We start from the raw sequence: 22875 nt of genomic DNA, 5'->3' as shown, positions 1-22875 counted from the left end.
GCCAAATATCCCCAGTTTGCTAACTGTAGGTAGTAACTGAGTGACTGTAACCTATCCACCGCTGCCCACTGGATGGGGGGGGGGCGGTGTGCAGGACAAACATATCAATTGTGACACTAACTCTCCACATGTCAGTTGCTTAATTTAGAACCTGTACTTGAGGTCGATCTCGAACCCACTGTTGATGTGATGACTTATACTGAATTTTGTAACTAGCTCAAAATCAAGATTGAGCTAGTTACACTCATCAAGTTAGAGTGTAGTTATCAAGCCGAAGAGGTTGATGAGTTACACTCATCAAGTTAGAGCTTGATGAGCTCTAGTTAGAGCTCATCAAGATTGTAACTTGCTTAGCTAAATGAATTGTGGGGTTCAGTCCCTGAGCCCATTATGTGCCTCTGTAACCCTTTCCACTACCGCCCACAAGATGGGTATGAGGTGCATTAATAAATGAGCTAAACTAAACTAACTTTTCGCTCGTATGCGTTACATAAGGCTAAAAATTGTCGTAGTAGAAAATGGAATCGGCTCGTGAAAGTGACGTACTGTCCCGTTTTTCTGTTTTGGATCCTGTGGTAGGTTAGGAGAGGACACACTGAATTGACCGTTTTCTTGACGGTTGGAAATCTTAAGAGGGCGGGCTGAACCCCCCCCCCCCCCCCCACCACTCCTACACAATATATATATAATACACTCGTGATACACATTCGTGAACACTCATACTCGTTCATAATGCACTCATAACATAGTACATATTCGCAGCACACGCTTAAATAACTCACAAAATACACTCATTAAAACACTCATAAGATACGCATGGCTAAGAAGATGCTGTCTTGCTGGGTGTAAACTCACACCGGATCTCTTATCACGATACAAACGGATACAAGATCCGCTCATATTTTTGTATTGTGTACTTTTATTAACGAGAGCGAGTGCAACAAATTCCACTCTCACATATACGTACGTGGTTGCAGCGTGCATAGGCTTATGATCATGCAGAGGCGTGTTGCGTTCTAAGAGTTGGTGTGGTGGATATAAGGTTATTGGATGGTGTTATCTCCGTGGCTAGGCCAGATCAACCAGGCTGTTATTCATACGTCAGGCTGCGAGCAGCCGCGTCCAAAAGCCTGGTTGACCAGTCCAGCAACGAAGAGGCCTGAGCGATGACCGGGCCGCGGGGACACTAAGCCCAGAAACCATCTCAGGTATACGATTCGTCAAGCATGCGTGCAACCAACCAAATACGAAATGTGTACATCTTTCCTTAATCGTGGCGGCCGTGTTTACATTTATTAAGCAACCAGTCTGCATGTGTTTACGATAAGAGTCATTCTTAACGTTAAGGTCCCATGTGCTTCCGTTCCCAAGTCTCGCTAAAGCAGCACTTGCAGCAATCGGTTAACAGCGACGTTCTCACGTTTTTGCAGGTCGAGGGGGGTGGGGGGGTTCGATGCCCGACGGTCCTGCCTGAAGTTTAGGCACCATTCCTTCACTCAGTGCTCATATTCCTTCGAGGCGCGAGTCAAACTAGCGCAACGCCTTCACTTCATAATTATCTTAAGTATATCTTGTTGAACTCTGGTACTCCCAGACATGTTCTCCAAAGGTATTTCTAACGTCTGTATGTGACGGTGGCAGCGTGGCTGACAAAGAGGGCGGATGAGGTCCATTTTAATCTTTGTGTGCTTGTGTGGCCTGCCGGAGCATCGCTGAGGGGACCTCTCAGGTGTGTGTTGACACGCCTCTCAACTTGGCAGGTGTGTACCTTCCAGGAGTCTCAATATCTCTCACCCTGCTTAAGTTTGGCTTACAACTGACTGGTCCGGCAGGGTGAAGGGAGCCCCAGGTCTACTGGCTGGCCCATACACATATGCTGCCCCCACACACACACCTGCTCTCCCCCACACACACCTGCTGCCCCCACACACACACACCTGCTCTCCCCCACACACACCTGCTGCCCCCACACACACACCTGCGCCACACCAGCATAGTTCCTCAACACTAACATACAATAAAGCGTCACAAATTGTTCCCAAAAACTCGAACACAATAAGGGTTACACGTGATTTATAGAAAATTGGAATACATCTTTTTTTTTCGAGATATATACAAGAGTTGTTACATTCTTGTACAGCCACTAGTACGCGTAGCGTTTCGGGCAGGTCCCTGGAATACGATCCCCGCCGCGAAGAATCGTTGTTACAACCAAGTACACATTTTACTGTTGAGTTAAACAGAGGCTACAGTTAAGGATTTGCGCCCAGTAAATCCTCCCCGGCCAGGATACGAACCCATAACAAAGCGCTCGCGGAACTACTGTATCATAATGAGGACTATCTTCACTGACAAGAGAGAGATATATAACAAGAGAGTGGTGATACACTCATGTTAGAGAGATAAGCAGCAGGAAGAAGGCTAATGAGGCAATATCATGGATCGAAGCCTGTGTTTGCCGGGAGAATATAAGGGATATAATTAATCTCATGGCCTTATTGTAGCGTGGAGGCAAGGTGGGTGCCGCCCTTGCTCGCTCAGCAGGTGACGACTGAGAGACATAAGACGCAAGACCCAAGAAATATTGTCCAGGAAACTTAGTTATCAGGTCTAGTAGTGAGCGGATGCGCGCGAGAGCGACGGGGCCCACGTGTGCCTCGCTGCGCCAGCTGGACCAAAAAAAAAAACAAAAAACCGCGGGTTGGCCCCACAGTGCTGGCAGTGACTCGGGCCCTCCCAGCCAGGCCACAAGTGCCAGTCTTCCTCCACTGCTGCCACCACTGTTGTGCTGCTCTCACCAGGAGCGCTCACGGGCCTCGCTGCTGCTCCCCGTCCTACTGCACCCCCCAGACACCCTCAAGGTCGTGACAGCTGCGAGAATCGAACAGCAAACTCCTTAACGTCAACCTTCGTCACAACGCAGGCCGTGGGGAAGACACTTCCTGCTCTGCTAACTACAATGAAGAGTCCGTTCGTTAAGCGTCGCGGTGAGGGCGGGGTTGAGCAGAGCCCAAAGCACGACGTAGTGATCACCGTAGTTACTGGCGACCGACGGGGCGCCGGCACCGACTCCAAGGTGTTCGTCATCCTTTACGACGCCGAGGGCCACTCGTCCTCCACGCTCCGCCTCAACAACCGCATCACCACCAACTGCCGAGGCCAGACGTCCACTTTCAAGAGGAACTCCGAGATCTCCAACCTGACGAGCGTCGTCAGGATCGAGTTCTGGATTGAGAAATTCGGAGTGGGAGCCGGGTGGTTCGTGGACCGCATCTCCGTGAAGGTGGCGGCCACGGGGAAAGAGGCAGTGTTCCCGGTGCTGCGATGGGTGAAGCCCTCCCCGGTGCACACCTTCCTCACCGTCAACGACTGTCTCCTGCCCCAGGACACCCCAGACTTCCTCAAGGCTCAGCGCATGACCAACCTCGGCCACAAGAAGAAGGTTTACCGCTACAAGCAGAACGTCCCCGATGGCCCGGCTCAGGTAAGTCAGTTATGCTTGTAGCCGTCTTCACTGTTTAGACCAGTTGTTGGGGGTCTATATCTCCGATATGCTTTAGTTGTGTGCGCGGGGGGCTGACCTCTTCTGTCCAGCCTCTCCACCTTCAGTAGGCTGTTGTACAGTTGTTGTTTTAGATTCAGTTACTGGGAACAAAATGTTCAAAGTAGCACGGGCTATGGCGAGTCCGTAGTGGACTTACCTGGCACAGGAGCGGGGCTGTAACTTGGTGTGTGCTGTACAAGTTCTAAAGTATTTAAATAAGCTCTTGAAGTTGTGTCTTGAGTCTGTCTCCACCACCACACTCAGAACAGTGGTTCCCAACCGGGGGTCCATGGGGCTAATATTATTTATTGCACTGTACTCAACACAATAAGAACCACTTACGTGTTAAACTGAAGGTCTCCTGTTATTTAAATGCAGTTTTAACTGTGACTAACATTGCAAAGTTTGTGGCAAACTCCAAACGATTTCAGATACTTTATCATTTGTAATAAGATGGTTTGCCATTGCATGTACAGACGAGTGTTTAGATTCATCTCTAAATGGCTCAATTTTTTCACAGTCTAAGACGTAATGCTGTAGTTTTTTTTTCTACCACAGACGTGGCCCAACATTTACAATGCTAACCAGCATATATACATTTTCTTCTGTCCTCCATGGACAGGGTTAGAGATGTGTTAAACATATAGTTCAGGGGTTTATTGAACAATCAACCACAGAAGGTGATTCGGTACTTTTAAAATGCTAAGCTAACCTACATACGTAAATACATAGATACACAGATATGCCCTACATAAAGTGTTCGATGTGTCTTTTACATAGTGTCATTAACGTGCATTTACAAAGGTGAAATGTAATTCTGATCAGCTTCCATATATACTTTATACATATACATACACACACACACACACACATATATACGTACATATACATATATATACACACATATGCATTCACATACATTTGTCTCTTTTACTCTGACAGGGTGAGATAGCTGATAGAGAAACTAGTGTGCAATTAAGCACTTAATCACTGAAGGTGATTAAGGTGCTTTTACAAGCTCAGGTTATATAGTTACATCACATACATACATTATATATTTGATACATTATATGGTTAATCTTGGGTACAATTCCAATATATCATCAAGTGTTCCAGTACTCATATAGTAATTACACAGTTCAGCATACCTTAGCCCAGGAGGGCGAAAGTCAGTCAATATGGGTCGTAGTGTGTGTGTGTCCCTGTCTTTGACCGCATACTTCACTTCATCTAGAGCCCTATACAAGCCGAACTGCCAGAGATACTTGTAGCCAAGTATCTCTAACATTACTATCTGTATCAAACATTCGAGCTGTGACAACGTCTGTTAGTCAACTGATTTTGTTACTTGCCCAATACACATGTTTTGACAAATTGTGATAGACAATGGATCTGCTATTTCATGTTCTGCACTACTCTATTTTCTTCAGATTCATTCAAGAGTTCTCGTCTTGAATGGATCTATTGAAACGTTTTCCACTTTTAATGGACTTATTTGATAGCTCAAGATTACGGTGGCGTTATTCAGGACTAAGGTATGCTTGCGGCCTTAATAAGCCTTCAGATGATAAGCTTAACCCCATCACGAAACCAAGACATAAATTTAATAACATTTTGGACACTTGAAATTGTGACTCAGTAAGCTGCGTTCACTTAAATATAAGACAGACTACATATATAATGACTTTCTAGAGTTTATCACAACCTCTCAAACTTTACATCATCAACAAATTCACGGGTTTGTTTGGGACTCCCACTGTGAACAATGTTGCTTATTTTAACAATGAGACTGCCTCATGTACGCTGGGTCACTATAAACAAATCTCCGTCACAACCAGACCTTGTATAGAGACTTGTGCACCACTCCTTCAATCACTTGTGATATAAAAAGACTACTGATTATATAATGTGTGATTAACCAGCTTCACAAGATCGTTAATTGTTCAGCTAATCGAACAATAAATGACTAAACTTCAACTTAACAGCCCGGTTGGGCTTCAGTGTAAGCCTCGGGATACCTAGAAGAATCAGTTAAATCCCCGTTGCATAGTTCTTGGACCGCGTCGTGGCGTAATGGTCTAGGGTGTGTGTGTGTGTTTGGGAGTCTGATCGCTAAGTGTGCGGGTTCGAATCCTCCCTCATGGCTCCTACTGATTTTTCTCACTGATACATCACGTTAATGTTATTTCACTGCGTAACCAGGCCTTTACACTGCCTCCCTCCCGCCCAGCCACTGTGCTCACCATGCAGCTCCTCCAGCCATCACCACCACCACCACCATCCAGCTCATGTCTGCTACTCCAACTCATTTCCTCTGTCCAATGCTGCTGTCCTGCTCCACGAACTCCGCACCCCTATGGTGCTCGCAGCGTAATGTTAACTATATGTGTTCAGTAATCTTTAATCTGTTGATCCGCGATTTTGTAAGACTAAACGACTTTTCCCACCCAGTGATGGGAGCCCCTGGGAGGCGGGTGCTGGCTACGCTGTAGTGGAATGAGAGTGTGAGGAAGGAGCCTAGCCTCCTAATATGACGGTACCTATAGTAACGATGTGGGCGAAAGTACAAACATATGATGGACCACCAGAAAGTTGACTCTTGTACTATTGTATCTGAACCAACCAGAAAAACAGTTATATTTATGTTGCCAATAAAAGCTAACCTAAGCCTCTTAGGCCTAAAATCTGATTGCCTAATATAGTACATATATGTGCTAGGCTAGGGCCTAGGAATATCTAAGTTTGGGGTTTAGCTTTATTTTTCCGGACTATCAAAAATAGTTCAAACAGTGGCTTCATGGGGCTCCATTACTACATATGGGTACACTCCATCACATAGTTACAACAAGTACTGTGGTTCCCGGAGGCCAGGTTGGTGGAGGTGATTCACAGATGCTGATACGTGTATTCACCTAGTTGTATTCACCTAGTTGTGTTTGCGGGGGTTGAGCTCTGCTCTTTCGGCCCGCCTATCAACTACCAATCAACTGTTTACTACTACTAACGTGTACTCACCTAATGGTGCCTGTGGGGACTAGGCTCCGCTTTTGGTCCCGCCTCTACGCCAATGGGATCAATGCCCTCCATCTGATCGCCAAGTACGCACTGCACCAGCCTGTAGGTTTTATTGAAATAATACTAGTACTCAGACTAAGTGTCAAGCTAAATAACTGGCTGAACTCTCCGTAACTGAACTAGCTGAACTACAACTAGCTACTAGTACGCTAAAATACTTTGGCGAAGTTGTTTTATGCTTCAGTCTGCTCTTCAAGCACTTGCAAACTTCTGCAAGACAGACAGCAAAACCCTCTTAATAGTAGATATATATATATAAGTTGTTCGTTGCTGAGTAAAAAAGTTTAGAATATATTTTGTAAAGATTCCATCTCGTATAAATATAACATTATGACATAGGCATAGTAGCCAAATTAGCGTGCTACAGCGATGAAGTTGAACTAGACCTAGCTATCTCCATTATTCCAAACATCAGGTCTAAGAGGAGAGAAATCACAGACTCTCTAAGGCCTGACAGCACCAGTGTAAAAAGTTATGATTTGTTTAGATCTGAAACCTGTTTATATATGAGCAGCACCAACCGTCCACTAGAGAGTACGACTTAGTGGGTGTCAAGATCATGTTGGGTTACCGTTACCTGTGGCAGGTGCAGGCTACAGGTGACGAATCTCCTATCCCTGAGCATTCCATGTGTAAACTGTGTGTGTAAGCTCTATAAGCAGGAAATGGGTCATGATCTTATATATACACACTACATTATTGAGTGTCCAGTCATTAGACCCATCAGACCTGGCGGCATGAGGAACCTGGAACTTTGTAATTACTTTGATCACTAAAGTGTTCTAGCTGATAGCCTCATACTGCATCAAACGTTTGCGAGCGCAGGCTACTCTCAACCCACAGATTTTTTTTTTCCTATAAGCTTTAAGGAGAATTTCCTCTCCCACTTTATACGTTATGTAAACTGTGTCCGGTCTACTATTATCAGAATTCAGCTTCATTACTTTGTCCTTCCGATAAACCCTTTTAAACTATTTTTTTTCAGTTTGTCATGGACATCTTGTTGAGTTTTATTGTCTTTCGTCGTATTTATCCTCTTCGTTATGTGTTTAATTACTATTTTGTGCCTGCAGAATCGAGCTATTAGCTCTCGGAACCCGCCTTTCTAACCAATCTGTTTTTCAGCTATTATGTCTATTACATATATTACTCTATACAAGCGCACACATCCCCTGGAAACAGCTCGTAGCGGCTGTCTAACTCCCAGGTACCCAGTTACTGCTAGGTGAAGAGGAGCATCAGAGTGAAAGGAACTCTGCCGATTTGTTTCTGCCTCGTCCGGGAATCGAATCCGGGTCCCTAATTAGGACTACGACCCACGAGCGCTGTCCACTCAGCCGCGAGACCCTTGTGTGTGTGTGTGTATCGGCGTGTGTGTGTGTGTACTTACCTAATTGTACTTAGCTGTGCTTCCCGGGGTTGAGCTTTGGCTCTTTGGTCCCGCCTCTCAACTGTCAATCAACAGGTGTACAGATTCCTGAGCCTACTGGGCTCTATCATATCTACATTTAAAACTGTGTATGGAGTCAGCCTCCACCACATCACTGCCTAGTGCATTCCATTTGTTATCTACTCCTGAGATATGTGTGTGTGTGAGAGAGAGAGAGAGAGAGAGGAGACAGACAGACAGACAGACAGACAGACAGACAGACAGACAGACAGACAGACAGACACACAGACAGACACACAGACACACACACACACACACACACACACACACACACACACACACACACACACACACACACACACACACACACACACACACACACACACCCTGGATAGTGAGTATTATGGGGGGGGGGTGTGGAAGGGGTAAGACTGTGAATGGAGCGAGGGGGTGCGATGGACCCCGGGCGGCCCTGGCGGCCTGGGCCTTCCCCACCACGCCTGACCTTGGTGGCCACGCTCGCACTCTCCACACAATCTCACCCCCGAGGAATGTCTATTTCATACCACAGTCGCCTTATAGAGGTAACCCAGGACACAGCCCCATGTGTCCTGGGTTCGGTTCCCGAGCAGAAAGAGACGTTTGAAAACGTTTCATTCACCTGATGCCTTGCAGTCAATAGCTACCTTGGAGATACTAATCTATTGTGGGACGCCTCGCCTAACGGTGGAGAAAATATAACAGCATAAATAACTTTTTATTATTAACATCTTTATTGACAAAATTAATTACAATTTTGCCTAATCTGAGGATTTTGATAGTCTTATTAAATTGAGGTTAATGCTAGTATTCACTGTCACGCAGGACAGAGGGTCATACATAAGACAATAGGTCTAAACTGTAGGCTGAAGCACATATATATCATGGTTACAATCAATGTTTTAATGTGTGGATATGTGAAAACAACTTTCTATTGTGCACTGCCACACAAGGGCAGGGATGGGTTCATAAGTGATACAGCTTAGAATATAAATCGAACCTAACCGAGGACACACGAATAGAAAACGGGGTTGTTTTATGAGCCGGTATGATGCATAGTACATCATATTCTGTTCGTCGGAGAGTTTGACGTCAAAATGCAATATATTATTCGAAAAAGACAGCTTGTTGATATATTTTTAAGCAAATTAATTAAATGGTGGTATTCCAAGACAATCTGGAAATGACATCAAATAAATGTACATTACGTTAAAATAAACACTTATAGCTTGCTTACCTTAAGTAATAAATCTGATGATAACACTATAAATTAAACATTAACCTACAAATTCTTAACTATGTTATTCCTAAGAAAACGAACGATACTGGGAAATCATATAAAACAGAAATATAACGTATATAAAATTAAATAAACTTAACGGATAATAATTGGAAACAAAATAATACAATAAATTACTGACACATATTAGAGCTATGGAGAGTAAACAAAGAAAACACACATATAAACGAATAAATAACATTGCTCGATCATAATACGGGAAGCTAGAGAAAATGGGCTCATAACACTAGAGAAAATGGGATCATAATATGGGAAGCTAGAGAAAATGGGCAAGTAACACGGGAAGCTACAGAAAATGGGCTCAAGTCTGAAGTTGCACACACGCGTCGCTTGTCTAAACGCCTGACCAAGTTCCCTAATGTTTACTGACCATTTAATCATTGATCGCAGAAGCCACCACAATTATTTACAATACATACCATAAACTACCATCAAGTCTGGGACGATATGTATAAAATATGGACATTACCGTTTGAAAGATTGCTGAGTGCTTAAGGCTAACCCAGGGGTGTTGCAAGGAATGAATATGAAGAAAAAATGAATGAAGAAAAAATGCTGGCAATGCTGTAAACGTGTCCTGGGAGTTGTGCATGGACACGGCGGCGGCTGCTGCTGCTGTTGCTCTTCAAGCTGCTGCTGCTCAGGCTGCTTCTGCTGCTGCTCAGGCTGCTGCTGCTGCTGCTCAGGCTGCTGCTGCTGCTGCTCAGGCTGCTGCTGCTCAGGCTGCTGCTCAGGCTGCTGCTCAGGCTGCTGCTCAGGCTGCTTATGCAACTCCCACCGCCGATGTAGATGCGTGCTGTGACGTCACCAGGGAATCTCCATGTGACTCAGGCATCAAAGATGTTCCTCCCACCCTCAAGCCATCCTTGGTAAGGGTAGGGTGAAGGGAAACACCCACCCACACCCCCCACCTGGGTAAACAATACCGTCACTTGGGAATTTGTCTTCGAACTGTTTTCTTGGAAACCAATTTCATTCTGTGCTGTATGACGTTAACCTCTCGCCCCTGCTGCTCTGTGTGTGTGTGTGTGTGTGTGTGTGTGTGTGTGTGTGTGTGTGTGTGTGTGTGTGTGTGTGTGTGTGTGTGTGTGTGTGTGTGTGTGTGTGTGTGTGTGTGTGTGTGTGTGTGTGTGGGTGTGTGGGTGTGTGTGTGTGTGGAAGCTAAGATTTCTCTGCTTTACGAGGCGCCTATACTTCAAGCATGTATATAAATGCTGGTGGTAAGAGAAGACAGTATTATTAGAAGAAGAAGTAATACTAACTCTGAAGATGTATTATTAAATACGAAAGTACTTAAGGAAATTCCTGTCTTAATCCTTCCTTCGTGGTATGACATTGTCATTCATATATATATATATATATATATATATATATATATATATATATATATATATATATATATATATATATATATATATATATGTGTGTGTGTGTGTGTACGGGGAATTCTGGTCAACCTAAGCACGTGTCTCAGTATGCACCACGTGTCGGTATGTATCGAGTGTGTCAGTAGATCTCATCAATATGTATCACGTGTCAAATATGCACAACATGTTCAGTATGTATCGCGTGTCAGTATGTGTGGAAGGTGTTGAGTGCTTCCGGGTGGTAGGGAACAGTAGGAGGGAGGGAAGGCAGAATGAGGAGAGAGAGAGAGAGAGAGAGAGAGAGAGAGAGAGAGAGAGAGAGAGAGAGAGAGAGAGAGAGAGAGAGAGAGAGAGAGAAAGGGGGGGGGAGGAGCACCATAAGGGAATGTAGGGGGGGGGGCAGAGGTGGGAGTAGATGTGAGCGCATGCGCACTGGCCAACACCACCACCACCACACGTACCGGGTGAGTACGTGCAGGGATGACAGGCGTAACCTGATCCCCTTCACTCATGCGTCATGTGAGATATATGAACCAGAGCGGCCATTGTTGATGGTGCTTGGGGGGCTCTGGCGACGGCTGTACTCACCTGTGCTTGCGGGGGTTGACCTTCGGCTCTTTGGTCCCGGCTTTCAACTTTCAATCAACTGGTGTACAGGTTCCTAAGCCTACTGGGCTCTATCATATCTACATTTGAAACTGTGTATGGAGTCAGCCTCCACCACATCACTGCCTAATGCATTCCATCTGTTAACTACTCTGACACTGAACAAATTCTTTCTAATGTCTCTGTGGTTCATTGAGTACTCAGTTTCCACCTGTTTCCCCTTGTTCGTGTTCCACCTGTGCTAAATAGTTGTCTTTGTCCACCCTGTCAATTCCTCTGAGAATTTTGTAGGTAGTGATCATGTCTCCTCTAACTCTTCTGTCTTCCATGGACATGAGGTTTAGCTCCCGCAGCCTTTCCTCGTAATCTTCTCCGTGTGGCGGGTGACGTTTTTTTTATTTTTAATATCTACCACAGACGTGGCCATACATTTACAATGCTAACCAGTATATATATATATATATATATATGTCGTACCTAATAGCCAGAACGCACTTCTCAGCCAACTATGCATGGCCCGATTTGCCTAATAAGTCAAGTTTTCATGAATTAATGTTTTTTCGACGACCTAACCTACCTAACCTAACCTAACCTAACTTTTTCTGCTACCTAACCTAACCTAACCGATAGAGATAGGTTAGGTTAGGTTAGGTAGGGTTGGTTAGGTTCGGTCATATATCTACGTTAATTTTAACTCCAATAAAAAAAATTGACCTCATACATAATGAAATGGGTAGCTTTATCATTTCATAAGAAAAAAATTAGAAAAAATATATTAATTCAGGAAAACTTGGCTTATTAGGCAAATCGGGCCTTGCATAGTAGGCTGAGAAGTGCGTTCTGGCTATTAGGTACGACATATATATATATATATATATATATATATATATATATATATATATATATATATATATATATATATGTCGTACCTAGTAGCCAGAACTCACTTTTCAGCCTACTATTCAAGGCCCGATTTGCCTAATAAGCCAAGTTTTCCTGAATTAATATATTTACTATAATTTTTTTCTTATGAAATGATAAAGCAACCCTTTTCTCTATGTATGAGGTCAATTTTATTTTATTGGAGTTAAAATTAACGTAGATATATGACCGAACCTAACCAACCCTACCTAACCTAACCTAACCTATATTTATAGGTAAGGTTAGGTTAGGTAGCCAAAAAAAGCTAGGTTAGGTTAGGTTAGGTAGGTTAGGTAGACGAAAAAACATTAATTCATGAAAACTTGGCTTATTAGGCAAATCGGGCCTTGAATAGTAGGCTGAGAAGTGCGTTCTGGCTATTAGGTACGACATATATATATATATATATATATATATATATATATATATATATTCAAAGTTCTATACTTCACTCTCGTGTTTAGGAGAGTTGTGCCTTAAGCATAGACACTGTGTCTTCCCATATTAACAGGGACTTGATGAAATTAACGTCTAAATGACCCCTCACTTGCTCTAGTGCTCTTGGGAGGTGGTGATCTTTGGTGTATTTAAATACTCCGAAATTACCATCTCTTTTAAGGGTCTGAGCGGGTGGTGGAGCGGGTTAAGGCGTACCTGTTATGCCAGTTGCTGGAAGGCTTCTGTGCTGGCTAGGGTTCGAGTCTCCTGGTGGGAAAGTGTTCTAAAGTTATATATATATATATATATATATATATATATATATGTATATATATATATATATATATATATATATATATATATATATATTCTTCTGTATTCACCTAGTTGTGGTTGCGGGGGTTGAGCTCTGGCTCTTTCGGCCCGCTTCTCAACTGTCAATCATTCAACTTTTTTTTTCACACACACACCCCCAGGAAGCAGCTCGTAACACCTGTCTAACTCCCAGGTACCTATTTACTGCTAGGTGAACAGGTACATCATGGTGAGAGAAACTCTGCCCATTTGTTTTCACCATGTTCCAGTATTCAAATAGTAATTACAGAGTTCAGCATACCTCAGCCCAGGAGGGCGAAAGTCAGTCAGTATGGGACATTCTACAATATAATGTTCAAGAGAGTGCATGTTTTCTCTTTCACAAAGTTGACACATTGTGTACTCGACATTTGGGTTTTGAGAAAGCTGCCAGATACGTCTATATCACAGGCGTATTCTGGCCACTATAACATCATATTGCCGGGTTCTTGTTCTATTAGTCCCACATGTGAATGTTTCCGCACGATATTTATCATAATGTTTAATGCTAGGACTTTCAGGTCTTTGTGAATTTGTTAGGTCGGTGAGATTTTCATTAGATATTTGTTTAAGTATTCTCTTTGTCACTGCTAATGAAACACCCATATCAATTTCTACTGCAGGCTGTCTTTGCAAGCATATCAACAGTGTCATGCCTTGAGATGTCAACATGTGATGGTATCCAAAGGAATTTAATTTCAAATCTGTTTTCTTTAGCAGCTAAAACATTCATTCGAATATTACTGACTATTTTCTGGGTGTCACTACTATGTGCGTTCAATGCCAGGAGTGCACTCTGCGAGTCACAGTATACAAGTCCACTGCCCTTGTCTTTTAAAAATTCATTGGCAAGGCAAATTCATTCATTATGATTTTCATTCATAATTCAATATGGCTGCAAGTTCGGTTTGAGTTGTACTTGCCGAGTCATTGAGGCGCTTCATTGTTGTATGTACGAGAGAAGATTGTTCAAATATATTACATGCACATCCGGCACATCTTCCACCACAGTTAATCTCTTCCACAGCTGCCACGGGTGTGTGGCGGGTGTGGAGGAGTGGAGGAGAGTGACAGCGATGAGGGAAGTTGTATGAGTGAGGTAGTGGAAGAGACACAAGGTGGTGGAGGATAAATTTGGTTTTATTATTATTAATATAATGATAATAAAACTTATTATTATTGTATTATTATTTAAAATAAATAAGGAAAATATCCTTATTCAGTGTGAGGGGCGCTAATTGTTTTGTGGGAATGTGGGAGGGGGGGGGGGGCGCCCCCCTGAAAACTCAAACCGTAACTGTCTCTATTTTCCGCTTGTTACAACTTGTTATAAAGTTGTTACATCTTGGCTTAACTTTTTATGACGTATTAGAACGTTGTTACAACTTGCTATATTGGTTGTTATAACTGGTTAGGACGTATTTAAAACTTGTTCCAACGTTGTACCAACGTCGTAGTTTCGGTGTGTGTTTGGCGGGGGCCGGGTACTCAAATGACTGGTATATTTGACTGTGGGAGGATCTGGGAGGGGGGGGGCGGGGTGAATTGGTGGGTGATTGTAACTGTCTTAGGCCTACTGGCTGTTCTTGGTGTATGTTCTTGATCCTCCCCCCCCCCCCAACACTAGCCCTTTGTCTGGTTGCTTGGTGATGATGACTACTGTACGTGGTTGTCTGGGATGTGGAGAGGTCCTGTCCCTTTCCGTCCCAGACCCTCCAACCACTTGGACGGTCTCGCTTCATGCTGATCAGCGTTGAATCCCCGACCGTCCAAGTGGTTGGGGCACCATTCCTCCCCCCCCCCCCGTCCCATCCCAAATTCTTATCCTGACCCCCCTTCCCAGTGCTATATAGTCGTAATGGCTTGGCGCTTTCCCCCCCTGATAGTTCCCTTCCCTTCCTTAATTAATTATATACGTGTAGTGTTGCAGATATACCCTCCCATAGCCAGCTGTGTCACTCAGAGCTCTATTGTGCCAACAAAAGGTTCTGGTGCTACCTCGCTGGCAGGCTGCCAGAGGTGCTTGTGTCCGAGTCTGTCTAGGCAGCACTGACGTCTACAAGCCTGATGATCTGATGGCATAACCCAGAGATACGTAGATACGACTCATCATCTGCCCCATAGATACGTAGTTATTCCCGTACTTCCCTCTAGTGTAATTTGTCTACTTTGACCGCTCTCCTCTCAGCCTCTTGCGGGCGAGGAATATACGCTCGGCTGTGTACCTCAGTGTACACAACCCGTCCCTCCTGGTACACGCCGTCGGCTGAGCTACGCCTCAGCGGGGCCTGGAGGAGACCTCGCAATATTCCCAGAAATCTTAAACATTTCCCAAGCGTGACATTAGAGAGGTTCCTTACGGCTGGCGCGGGTGTTGAGATGCGTAAATAAGTTGACCTTGGGCGAGCCACCAACCAGCCTCCTTCAGTGTAGACAACTGGCCGTATTATTATTATTAACATCTTTATTGACAAAATTAATTACAATTTTGCCTAATCTGAGGATTTTGATAGTCTTATTAAATTGAGGTTAATGCTAGTATTCACTGTCACGCAGGACAGAGGGTCATACATAAGACAATAGGCCTAAACTGTAGGCTGAAGCACATATATATCATGGTTACAATCAATGTTTTAATGTGTGGATATGTGAAAACAACTTTCTATTGTGCACTGCCACACAAGTGCAGGGATGGGTTCATAAGTGATACAGCTTAGAATATAAGTAGAAATTGTTCTTCATTCTTTAAAATGGACAAGCAAATTTTGGGTAAATTGTTAGGATGTCGTCCAGAACACCTGAGTCAATAAAATAGTTACACAGTTGGTGGTACAATAGGCCAGGAGGTCTAAAGTCCTTTACGGTTTCACATTCATCAATATAGTGTTCTAGTGAATGCATTAAAGGTTTATCACAGAGTTTACAATCTGAATATTCTGGTAGTGGCTCAGCCTCACTAACCTGCCAGATGTGTCTATAGCCAAGGCGAATTCGCGCGATTACTACATCACATTGCCTGGTCCGGTTACTGTGCTGACCATACAAATACCTATTATTACAGAACTTGTCATAACTTTTAATACTGCAGCTTTCAGGTCTCTGTGCATTTCTTAGTTCTTCTAAATCTGAATTAATTTCTTTAATTTGTATGTTTCTAATAACTGCATTAGATAGTCCAAAATCATAATCAATGTTTTCTTTCCTGCAAGCCTCATTGGCCAATTGATCTACAAAGTCATGTTTTTCAACTCCAACATGGGATGGGATCCACACAAATTTTATACAAGAATTATTATCATTGGCAAAAATTACATTCCATTTAATATTACAAGCTACTTCCGACATACATTGTGATGGGTTATTTAACAACTGGCCGTAGACACTGCTGGGAGGGGGGGAAGAAAGGCCTTTGACATGGCCCATCTGGCCGCTGTTGGAGTGGGTGGGGGGTTGGGGGGGTTGGGGGGGCAGCTGGCGTGATGTAACGCTACTCTCCTATTCTTCCCCCCCCCCCCACCCCCCACATTAGCCTCCTTCCACCCACACTTGCAACACTTCCCCCCCCTCCTTCCTAAGTCCCCACTTGCAGCATCCCCCTCCCCCCCCACACTTATATTACCCTCCCTCCACCCCCAACAACAATATTCCCCCCTCCACCCTATTGACATTTTCCCTCTCCACCCCCACCTACATTTCCCACCCTCTACCCCCGCTTACAACCCGCCCTCCACCCCCCCCCCAACATCCACCTCTCACTAGGAAACATGATAGCACTTGTATTAATATGCACCAGATTTACACTACCACTCATCAGAACACTCCTCTCCTCCTCCCCCCACATATAACACCCCCTCCCCTCACTTACAACACCCCCTCCCCCACATACAACACCCCCTCCCCCACATATAACACCCCCTCCCCTCACTTACAACACCCCCTCCCCCCACATACAACACCCCCTCCCCCCACATACAACACCCCCTCCCCCACAAACAACACCCCCTCCCCCACATATAACACCCCCTCCCCTCACTTACAACACCCCCTCCCCCCACATACAACACCCCCTCCCCCACATACAACACCCCCTCCCCCACAAACAACACCCCCTCCCCCCCACTTACAACACCTCCCCCCTACATACAACACCCCCTCCCCCACTTACAACACCTCCCCCCACATACAACACCCCCTCCCCCACTTACAACACCTCCCCCCCACATACAACACCCCCTCCCCCCCACTTACAACACCTCCCCCCCACATACAACACCCTCTCCCCCACTTACAACACCTCCCCCCCACATACAACACCCCCTCCCCCCCACTTACAACACCTCCCCCCCACATACAACACCCTCTCCCCCACTTACAACACCTCCCCCCCACATACAACACCCCCTCCCCCCCACTTACAACACCTCCCCCCCACATACAACACCCTCCCCCCCACTTACAACACCTCCCCCCCACATACAACACCCTCTCCCCCACTTACAACACCTCCCCCCCACATACAACACCCCCTCCCCCCCACTTACAACACCTCCCCCCCACATACAACACCCTCTCCCCCACTTACAACACCTCCCCCCCACATACAACACCCCCTCCCCCCCACTTACAACACCTCCCCCCCACATACAACACCCTCTCCCCCACTTACAACACCTCCCCCCCACATACAACACCCTCTCCCCCACTTACAACACCTCCCCCCCACATACAACACCCTCTCCCCCACTTACAACACCTCCCCCCCACATACAACACCCCCTCCCCCACTTACAACATCTCCCCCCCACATACAACACCCCCTCCCCCACTTACAACACCCCCTCCCCCACTTACAACATCTCCCCCCCACATACAACACCCCCTCCCCCACTTACAACATCTCCCCCCCACATACAACACCCTCTCCCCCACTTACAACACCTCCCCCCCACATACAACACCCTCTCCCCCACTTACAACACCTCCCCCCCACATACAACACCCCCTCCCCCACTTACAACACCTCCCCCCCACATACAACACCCCCTCCCCCACTTACAACACCTCCCCCCCACATACAACACCCCCTCCCCCACTTACAACACCTCCCCCCCACATACAACACCCCCTCCCCCACTTACAACACCTCCCCCCCACATACAACACCCCCTCCCCCACTTACAACACCTCCCCCCCACATACAACACCCCCTCCCCCACTTACAACACCTCCCCCCCACATACAACACCCCCTCCCCCCACTTACAACACCTCCCCCCCACATACAACACCCCCTCCCCCCACTTACAACACCTCCCCCCCACATACAACACCCCCTCCCCCACTTACAACACCTCCCCCCCACATACAACACCCCCTCCCCCCACTTACAACACCTCCCCCCCACATACAACACCCCCTCCCCCACTTACAACACCTCCCCCCCACATACAACACCCCCTCCCCCACTTACAACACCTCCCCCCCACATACAACACCCCCTCCCCCACTTACAACACCTCCCCCCCACATACAACACCCCCTCCCCCCACTTACAACACCTCCCCCCCACATACAACACCCCCTCCCCCACTTACAACACCTCCCCCCCACTTACAACACCCCCTCCCCCACTTACAACACCCCCTCCCCCACTTACAACACCTCCCCCCCACATACAACACCCCCTCCCCCACTTACAACACCTCCCCCCCACATACAACACCCCCTCCCCCACTTACAACACCTCCCCCCCACATACAACACCCCCTCCCCCCACTTACAACACCTCCCCCCCCACATACAACACCCCCTCCCCCACTTACAACACCTCCCCCCCACTTACAACACCCCCTCCCCCACTTACAACACCCCCTCCCCCACTTACAACACCTCCCCCCCACATACAACACCCCCTCCCCCACTTACAACACCTCCCCCCCACATACAACACCCCCTCCCCCACTTACAACACCTCCCCCCCACATACAACACCCCCTCCCCCACTTACAACACCTCCCCCCCACATACAACACCCCCTCCCCCCACTTACAACACCTCCCCCCCACATACAACACCCCCTCCCCCACTTACAACACCTCCCCCCCACTTACAACACCCCCTCCCCCACTTACAACACCCCCTCCCCCACTTACAACACCTCCCCCCCACATACAACACCCCCTCCCCCACTTACAACACCTCCCCCCCACATACAACACCCCCTCCCCCACTTACAACACCTCCCCCCCACATACAACACCCCCTCCCCCCACTTACAACACCTCCCCCCCACATACAACACCCCCTCCCCCACTTACAACACCTCCCCCCCACATACAACACCCCCTCCCCCCACTTACAACACCTCCCCCCCACATACAACACCCCCTCCCCCACTTACAACACCTCCCCCCCACATACAACACCCCCTCCCCCACTTACAACACCTCCCCCCCACATACAACACCCCCTCCCCCCACTTACAACACCTCCCCCCCACATACAACACCCCCTCCCCCACTTACAACACCTCCCCCCCACATACAACACCCCCTCCCCCACTTACAACACCTCCCCCCCACATACAACACCCCCTCCCCCCACTTACAACACCTCCCCCCCACATACAACACCCCCTCCCCCACTTACAACACCTCCCCCCCACATACAACACCCCCTCCCCCCACTTACAACACCTCCCCCCCACATACAACACCCTCTCCCCCACTTACAACACCTCCCCCCCACATACAACACCCCCTCCCCCACTTACAACACCTCCCCCCCACATACAACACCCCCTCCCCCACTTACAACACCTCCCCCCCACATACAACACCCCCTCCCCCCCACTTACAACACCTCCCCCCCACATACAACACCCCCTCCCCCCTAACCCACAAACACAGTAGATCAGGACCCGGAAGTCAGGCGTACAGAATCATTACATTATTTCTGTCACTAATATAACCAATAACATGTCATATAACCAATATAATGTCAATAACCTCAAGATAACCTCAAGATAACCTCAAGATAACCTCAAGAGTACTCCGAGACAGGTCGCTGCTCCACGTACCCTCCAGGAATGACGGCCTTCCCCCCCCCCCCCCCCCCCCCACCCCAACATGTCATACTGGAAAGTCGCCGGCAAATTTTGTCCCGATCCAAAGTGATGACAATGAAGGGCACTGAAATAACCCGTAGTGTGACCAAATGTGCATGGAAGCAAAGCTCACAAGCATGAGAGTATGGAGACATTACAACACCAACAGAAGGCATATAGATAAAAGAGACTCGGGAATAAGTCCATCAGAGCGTGAGAGGCGAGCCAGCTGGAGAATGACGTAAAGATCCATCCTGAACTTTTCCAAAGCCTAATCAGAAATAAAAATTGTTAGATGGTGAAGCTAAGGCTGAGGAGGACTCATTCACATATAATAAAGTGAGTGAAGGAAAAGCTTTTTACAACAGTGTATGACGGCTGCTGAAACTAGGAAGGTGTGCGTGACGCTGGAGGACTTAGAGAGTACCAGAGACGAAGGTAGGAAGCCCTTGACAGTGTTAAACACAAGAAAGGCCACGAGACCAGACATGATCTTACCATGGATACTAAGTGAAGGAGCTGGGGCCAGATTCACGATAGCACTTACGCAAACACTTACGAACCTGTACATCTTTTCTCAATCTTTGGAGGCTTTGTTTACAAGAATTAAACAGTTAATGAGCTTCGAAGCACCAGGAGGCTATTTATAACAATAACAACAGTTGAATGGGAAGTTTTAATGCTTGTAAACTGTTTAATAAATGTAACCAAAGCCGTCAAAGAATGAGGCAAGATGTACACGTTCGTAAGTGCTTTCGTGAATCTGGCCCCTGGAGTCTTATGACGGCCACTTACACTTCTATGGCAAGTCACTCGTGTAACGGGGCGGGGGATAGTGATAATGATGTATGAATGTAAGTAATGCAAAATAAAGGTAGAAGGAGGAGAGGAGGAAAGAGGGAGAAGAGAGGGGATGGGTAGATCATGGGCGGAAGGTTGAGGCAGGAGCTGAGGTGGGGAAGAGGCGAGCGGGAATAGAAAACGGGAAGCGAACGGGGAGATGGGAGACAGGAGGGAGAGAATGAGGGAGGAGGAGTAGTGAAGTGTAGGAGGAATAAGAAGAGTAGGGAGAGTAGACTGATTTTATTCTATCTATACTATGATGTTATACTATACTGATATTCCAAGATGTTCTGAAGTTTGCTGCCACCACCTGTCATTGAATCTAAATTCACTTCCACTTAAACAATGCGACAGGAACACTGCTTAATTTAGTTATCTCTCACGTGTTCATCAAGATATCTCTCTAGCCGTTCGCTTCCCGTTTTCTATTCCCGCTCGCCTCTTCCCCACCTCAGCTCCTGCCTCAACCTTCCCCCCATGATCTACCCATCCCCTCTCTTCTCGGTAATCTGCAGCCTTCCCTTATAGCATGTATATATACATGCTATGTATATATACATGCTATGCAAGACCACGGAAATATAGATTAACTGAACATATGTATATAATGAGGATCTCTTTTGATGGCTCACCAGCCTGGGCTGATAACGGCACAACGGTAGAATGCTATAACAGGGCAACAGAAACAAGGCAAGACAGAAAAGCATGAACAGATATAAGTTGGTGATTGTTAGAAAAGTCCTTGCCACTGCACTCGAGTCATTGCATCAACCATCCGGTATCTAAAAAGGCGGGACTTAGGAGCTGAAGCCCGACCCTGCTAAGCACAGATACGCGAACACATCATGGCTAACATAAACACAAACACCAAACATACACCGACACACACACACTTCAAAGTTAATATTCACGAATTGTGACGAATACATTTCAAACTCGTAAATATTTTGAAGCACAGAAACTTTCATTGGGGTGTGAATGAGTCGGTGAGCTGCGTGAAGCAGCGTCCTGCTGCAGGCTTCCTGTTGCCTCACTGACTCACCTTTGGTCGTGACAGGCGACCTCCGGGGCAGCTGCTCTCTCTCTCTCTCTCTCTGTCTCGTGTGATGTAACCTTTGTGTCTGCCGAGTGTCTGCAGTCTCAGATGGGTAGTTGTGTCCTGTGCTTCAGCGGTGTACATGAAGAGAGAGACAGACAAACTGACTTAGACACACGCGCGCGCACACACACGCACAGACACACATACATGATCTTCCAGAGGGTATAGACTCATTCCTCTCAATGTTTGCCGATGGTGCAACAATTATGAGAAGAATCAAGACAGATGAAGATAGACAGAGACTACAGGATGACCTGGACAAACTGGAGGAATGGTCTAGAAAATGGCTACTAAAGTCGAACTCAGGAAAGTGTAAAGTAATGGAATTAGGCGAAGGGAGCAGGAGGCTGAACTCAAGGTATCATCTGGGAGGTGAAATCCTGTAAGAGTCAAACAGAGAGAAAGATCTGGGGATTGATATCACACCGAACCTGTCCCCGGAGGCCCACATCAAAAGGATATCATCAGCAGAATATGCTAGATTGGCCAACTTAAGAACTGCCTTTACAAACTCTTGTAAGGAATCGTTCAGGACCCTGTATACCACTTATGTCAGAACAATCCTATAGTATGCAGCTCCAGCCTTCAGTCCATACCTAGTTAAACACAAGGTAATGTAAGAGAAGATTCAGAGGTATGCCACCAGACTAGTCCCAAAACTGAGAGGTATAAGCTACGAGGAAAGGCTACGGGAGCTAAACCTCACGATCCTGGAAGACAGAAGAGTAAGGGGAGACATGATCACCACCTACAAAATTTTCAGAGGAATTGACAGGGTGGGCAAAGACAAATTAT

At 46.4% G+C, this 22875-nt stretch overlaps 1 protein-coding gene across 2 annotated transcripts in view; it reads left to right on the top strand.

Moving 5' to 3' along the window:
• Window positions 1–22875, top strand: part of LOC123760292 (allene oxide synthase-lipoxygenase protein) — a 94329-nt gene that overhangs the window by 15943 nt on the left and 55511 nt on the right. Inside the window, exon 1 of one of the 2 annotated variants that reach the window (XM_045745838.2) lies at window positions 2711–3484. The exons of the other annotated variant lie outside the window; for it this stretch is intronic. Coding sequence (XP_045601794.1) covers window positions 2960–3484 — 525 coding nt within the window. The 5' untranslated portion in view covers window positions 2711–2959. Of the gene's footprint in view, window positions 1–2710; window positions 3485–22875 lie in introns of those variants that run through there. 2 annotated transcript variants of the gene reach the window in all.

The sequence above is a fragment of the Procambarus clarkii genome, chromosome 39 (assembly GCF_040958095.1).
Source record: "Procambarus clarkii isolate CNS0578487 chromosome 39, FALCON_Pclarkii_2.0, whole genome shotgun sequence".
NCBI classification, from domain to species: domain Eukaryota; kingdom Metazoa; phylum Arthropoda; class Malacostraca; order Decapoda; family Cambaridae; genus Procambarus; species Procambarus clarkii.
Note: the sequence above shows the minus strand (reverse complement) of the source record. Positions and strands in the feature narration are given on the sequence as shown.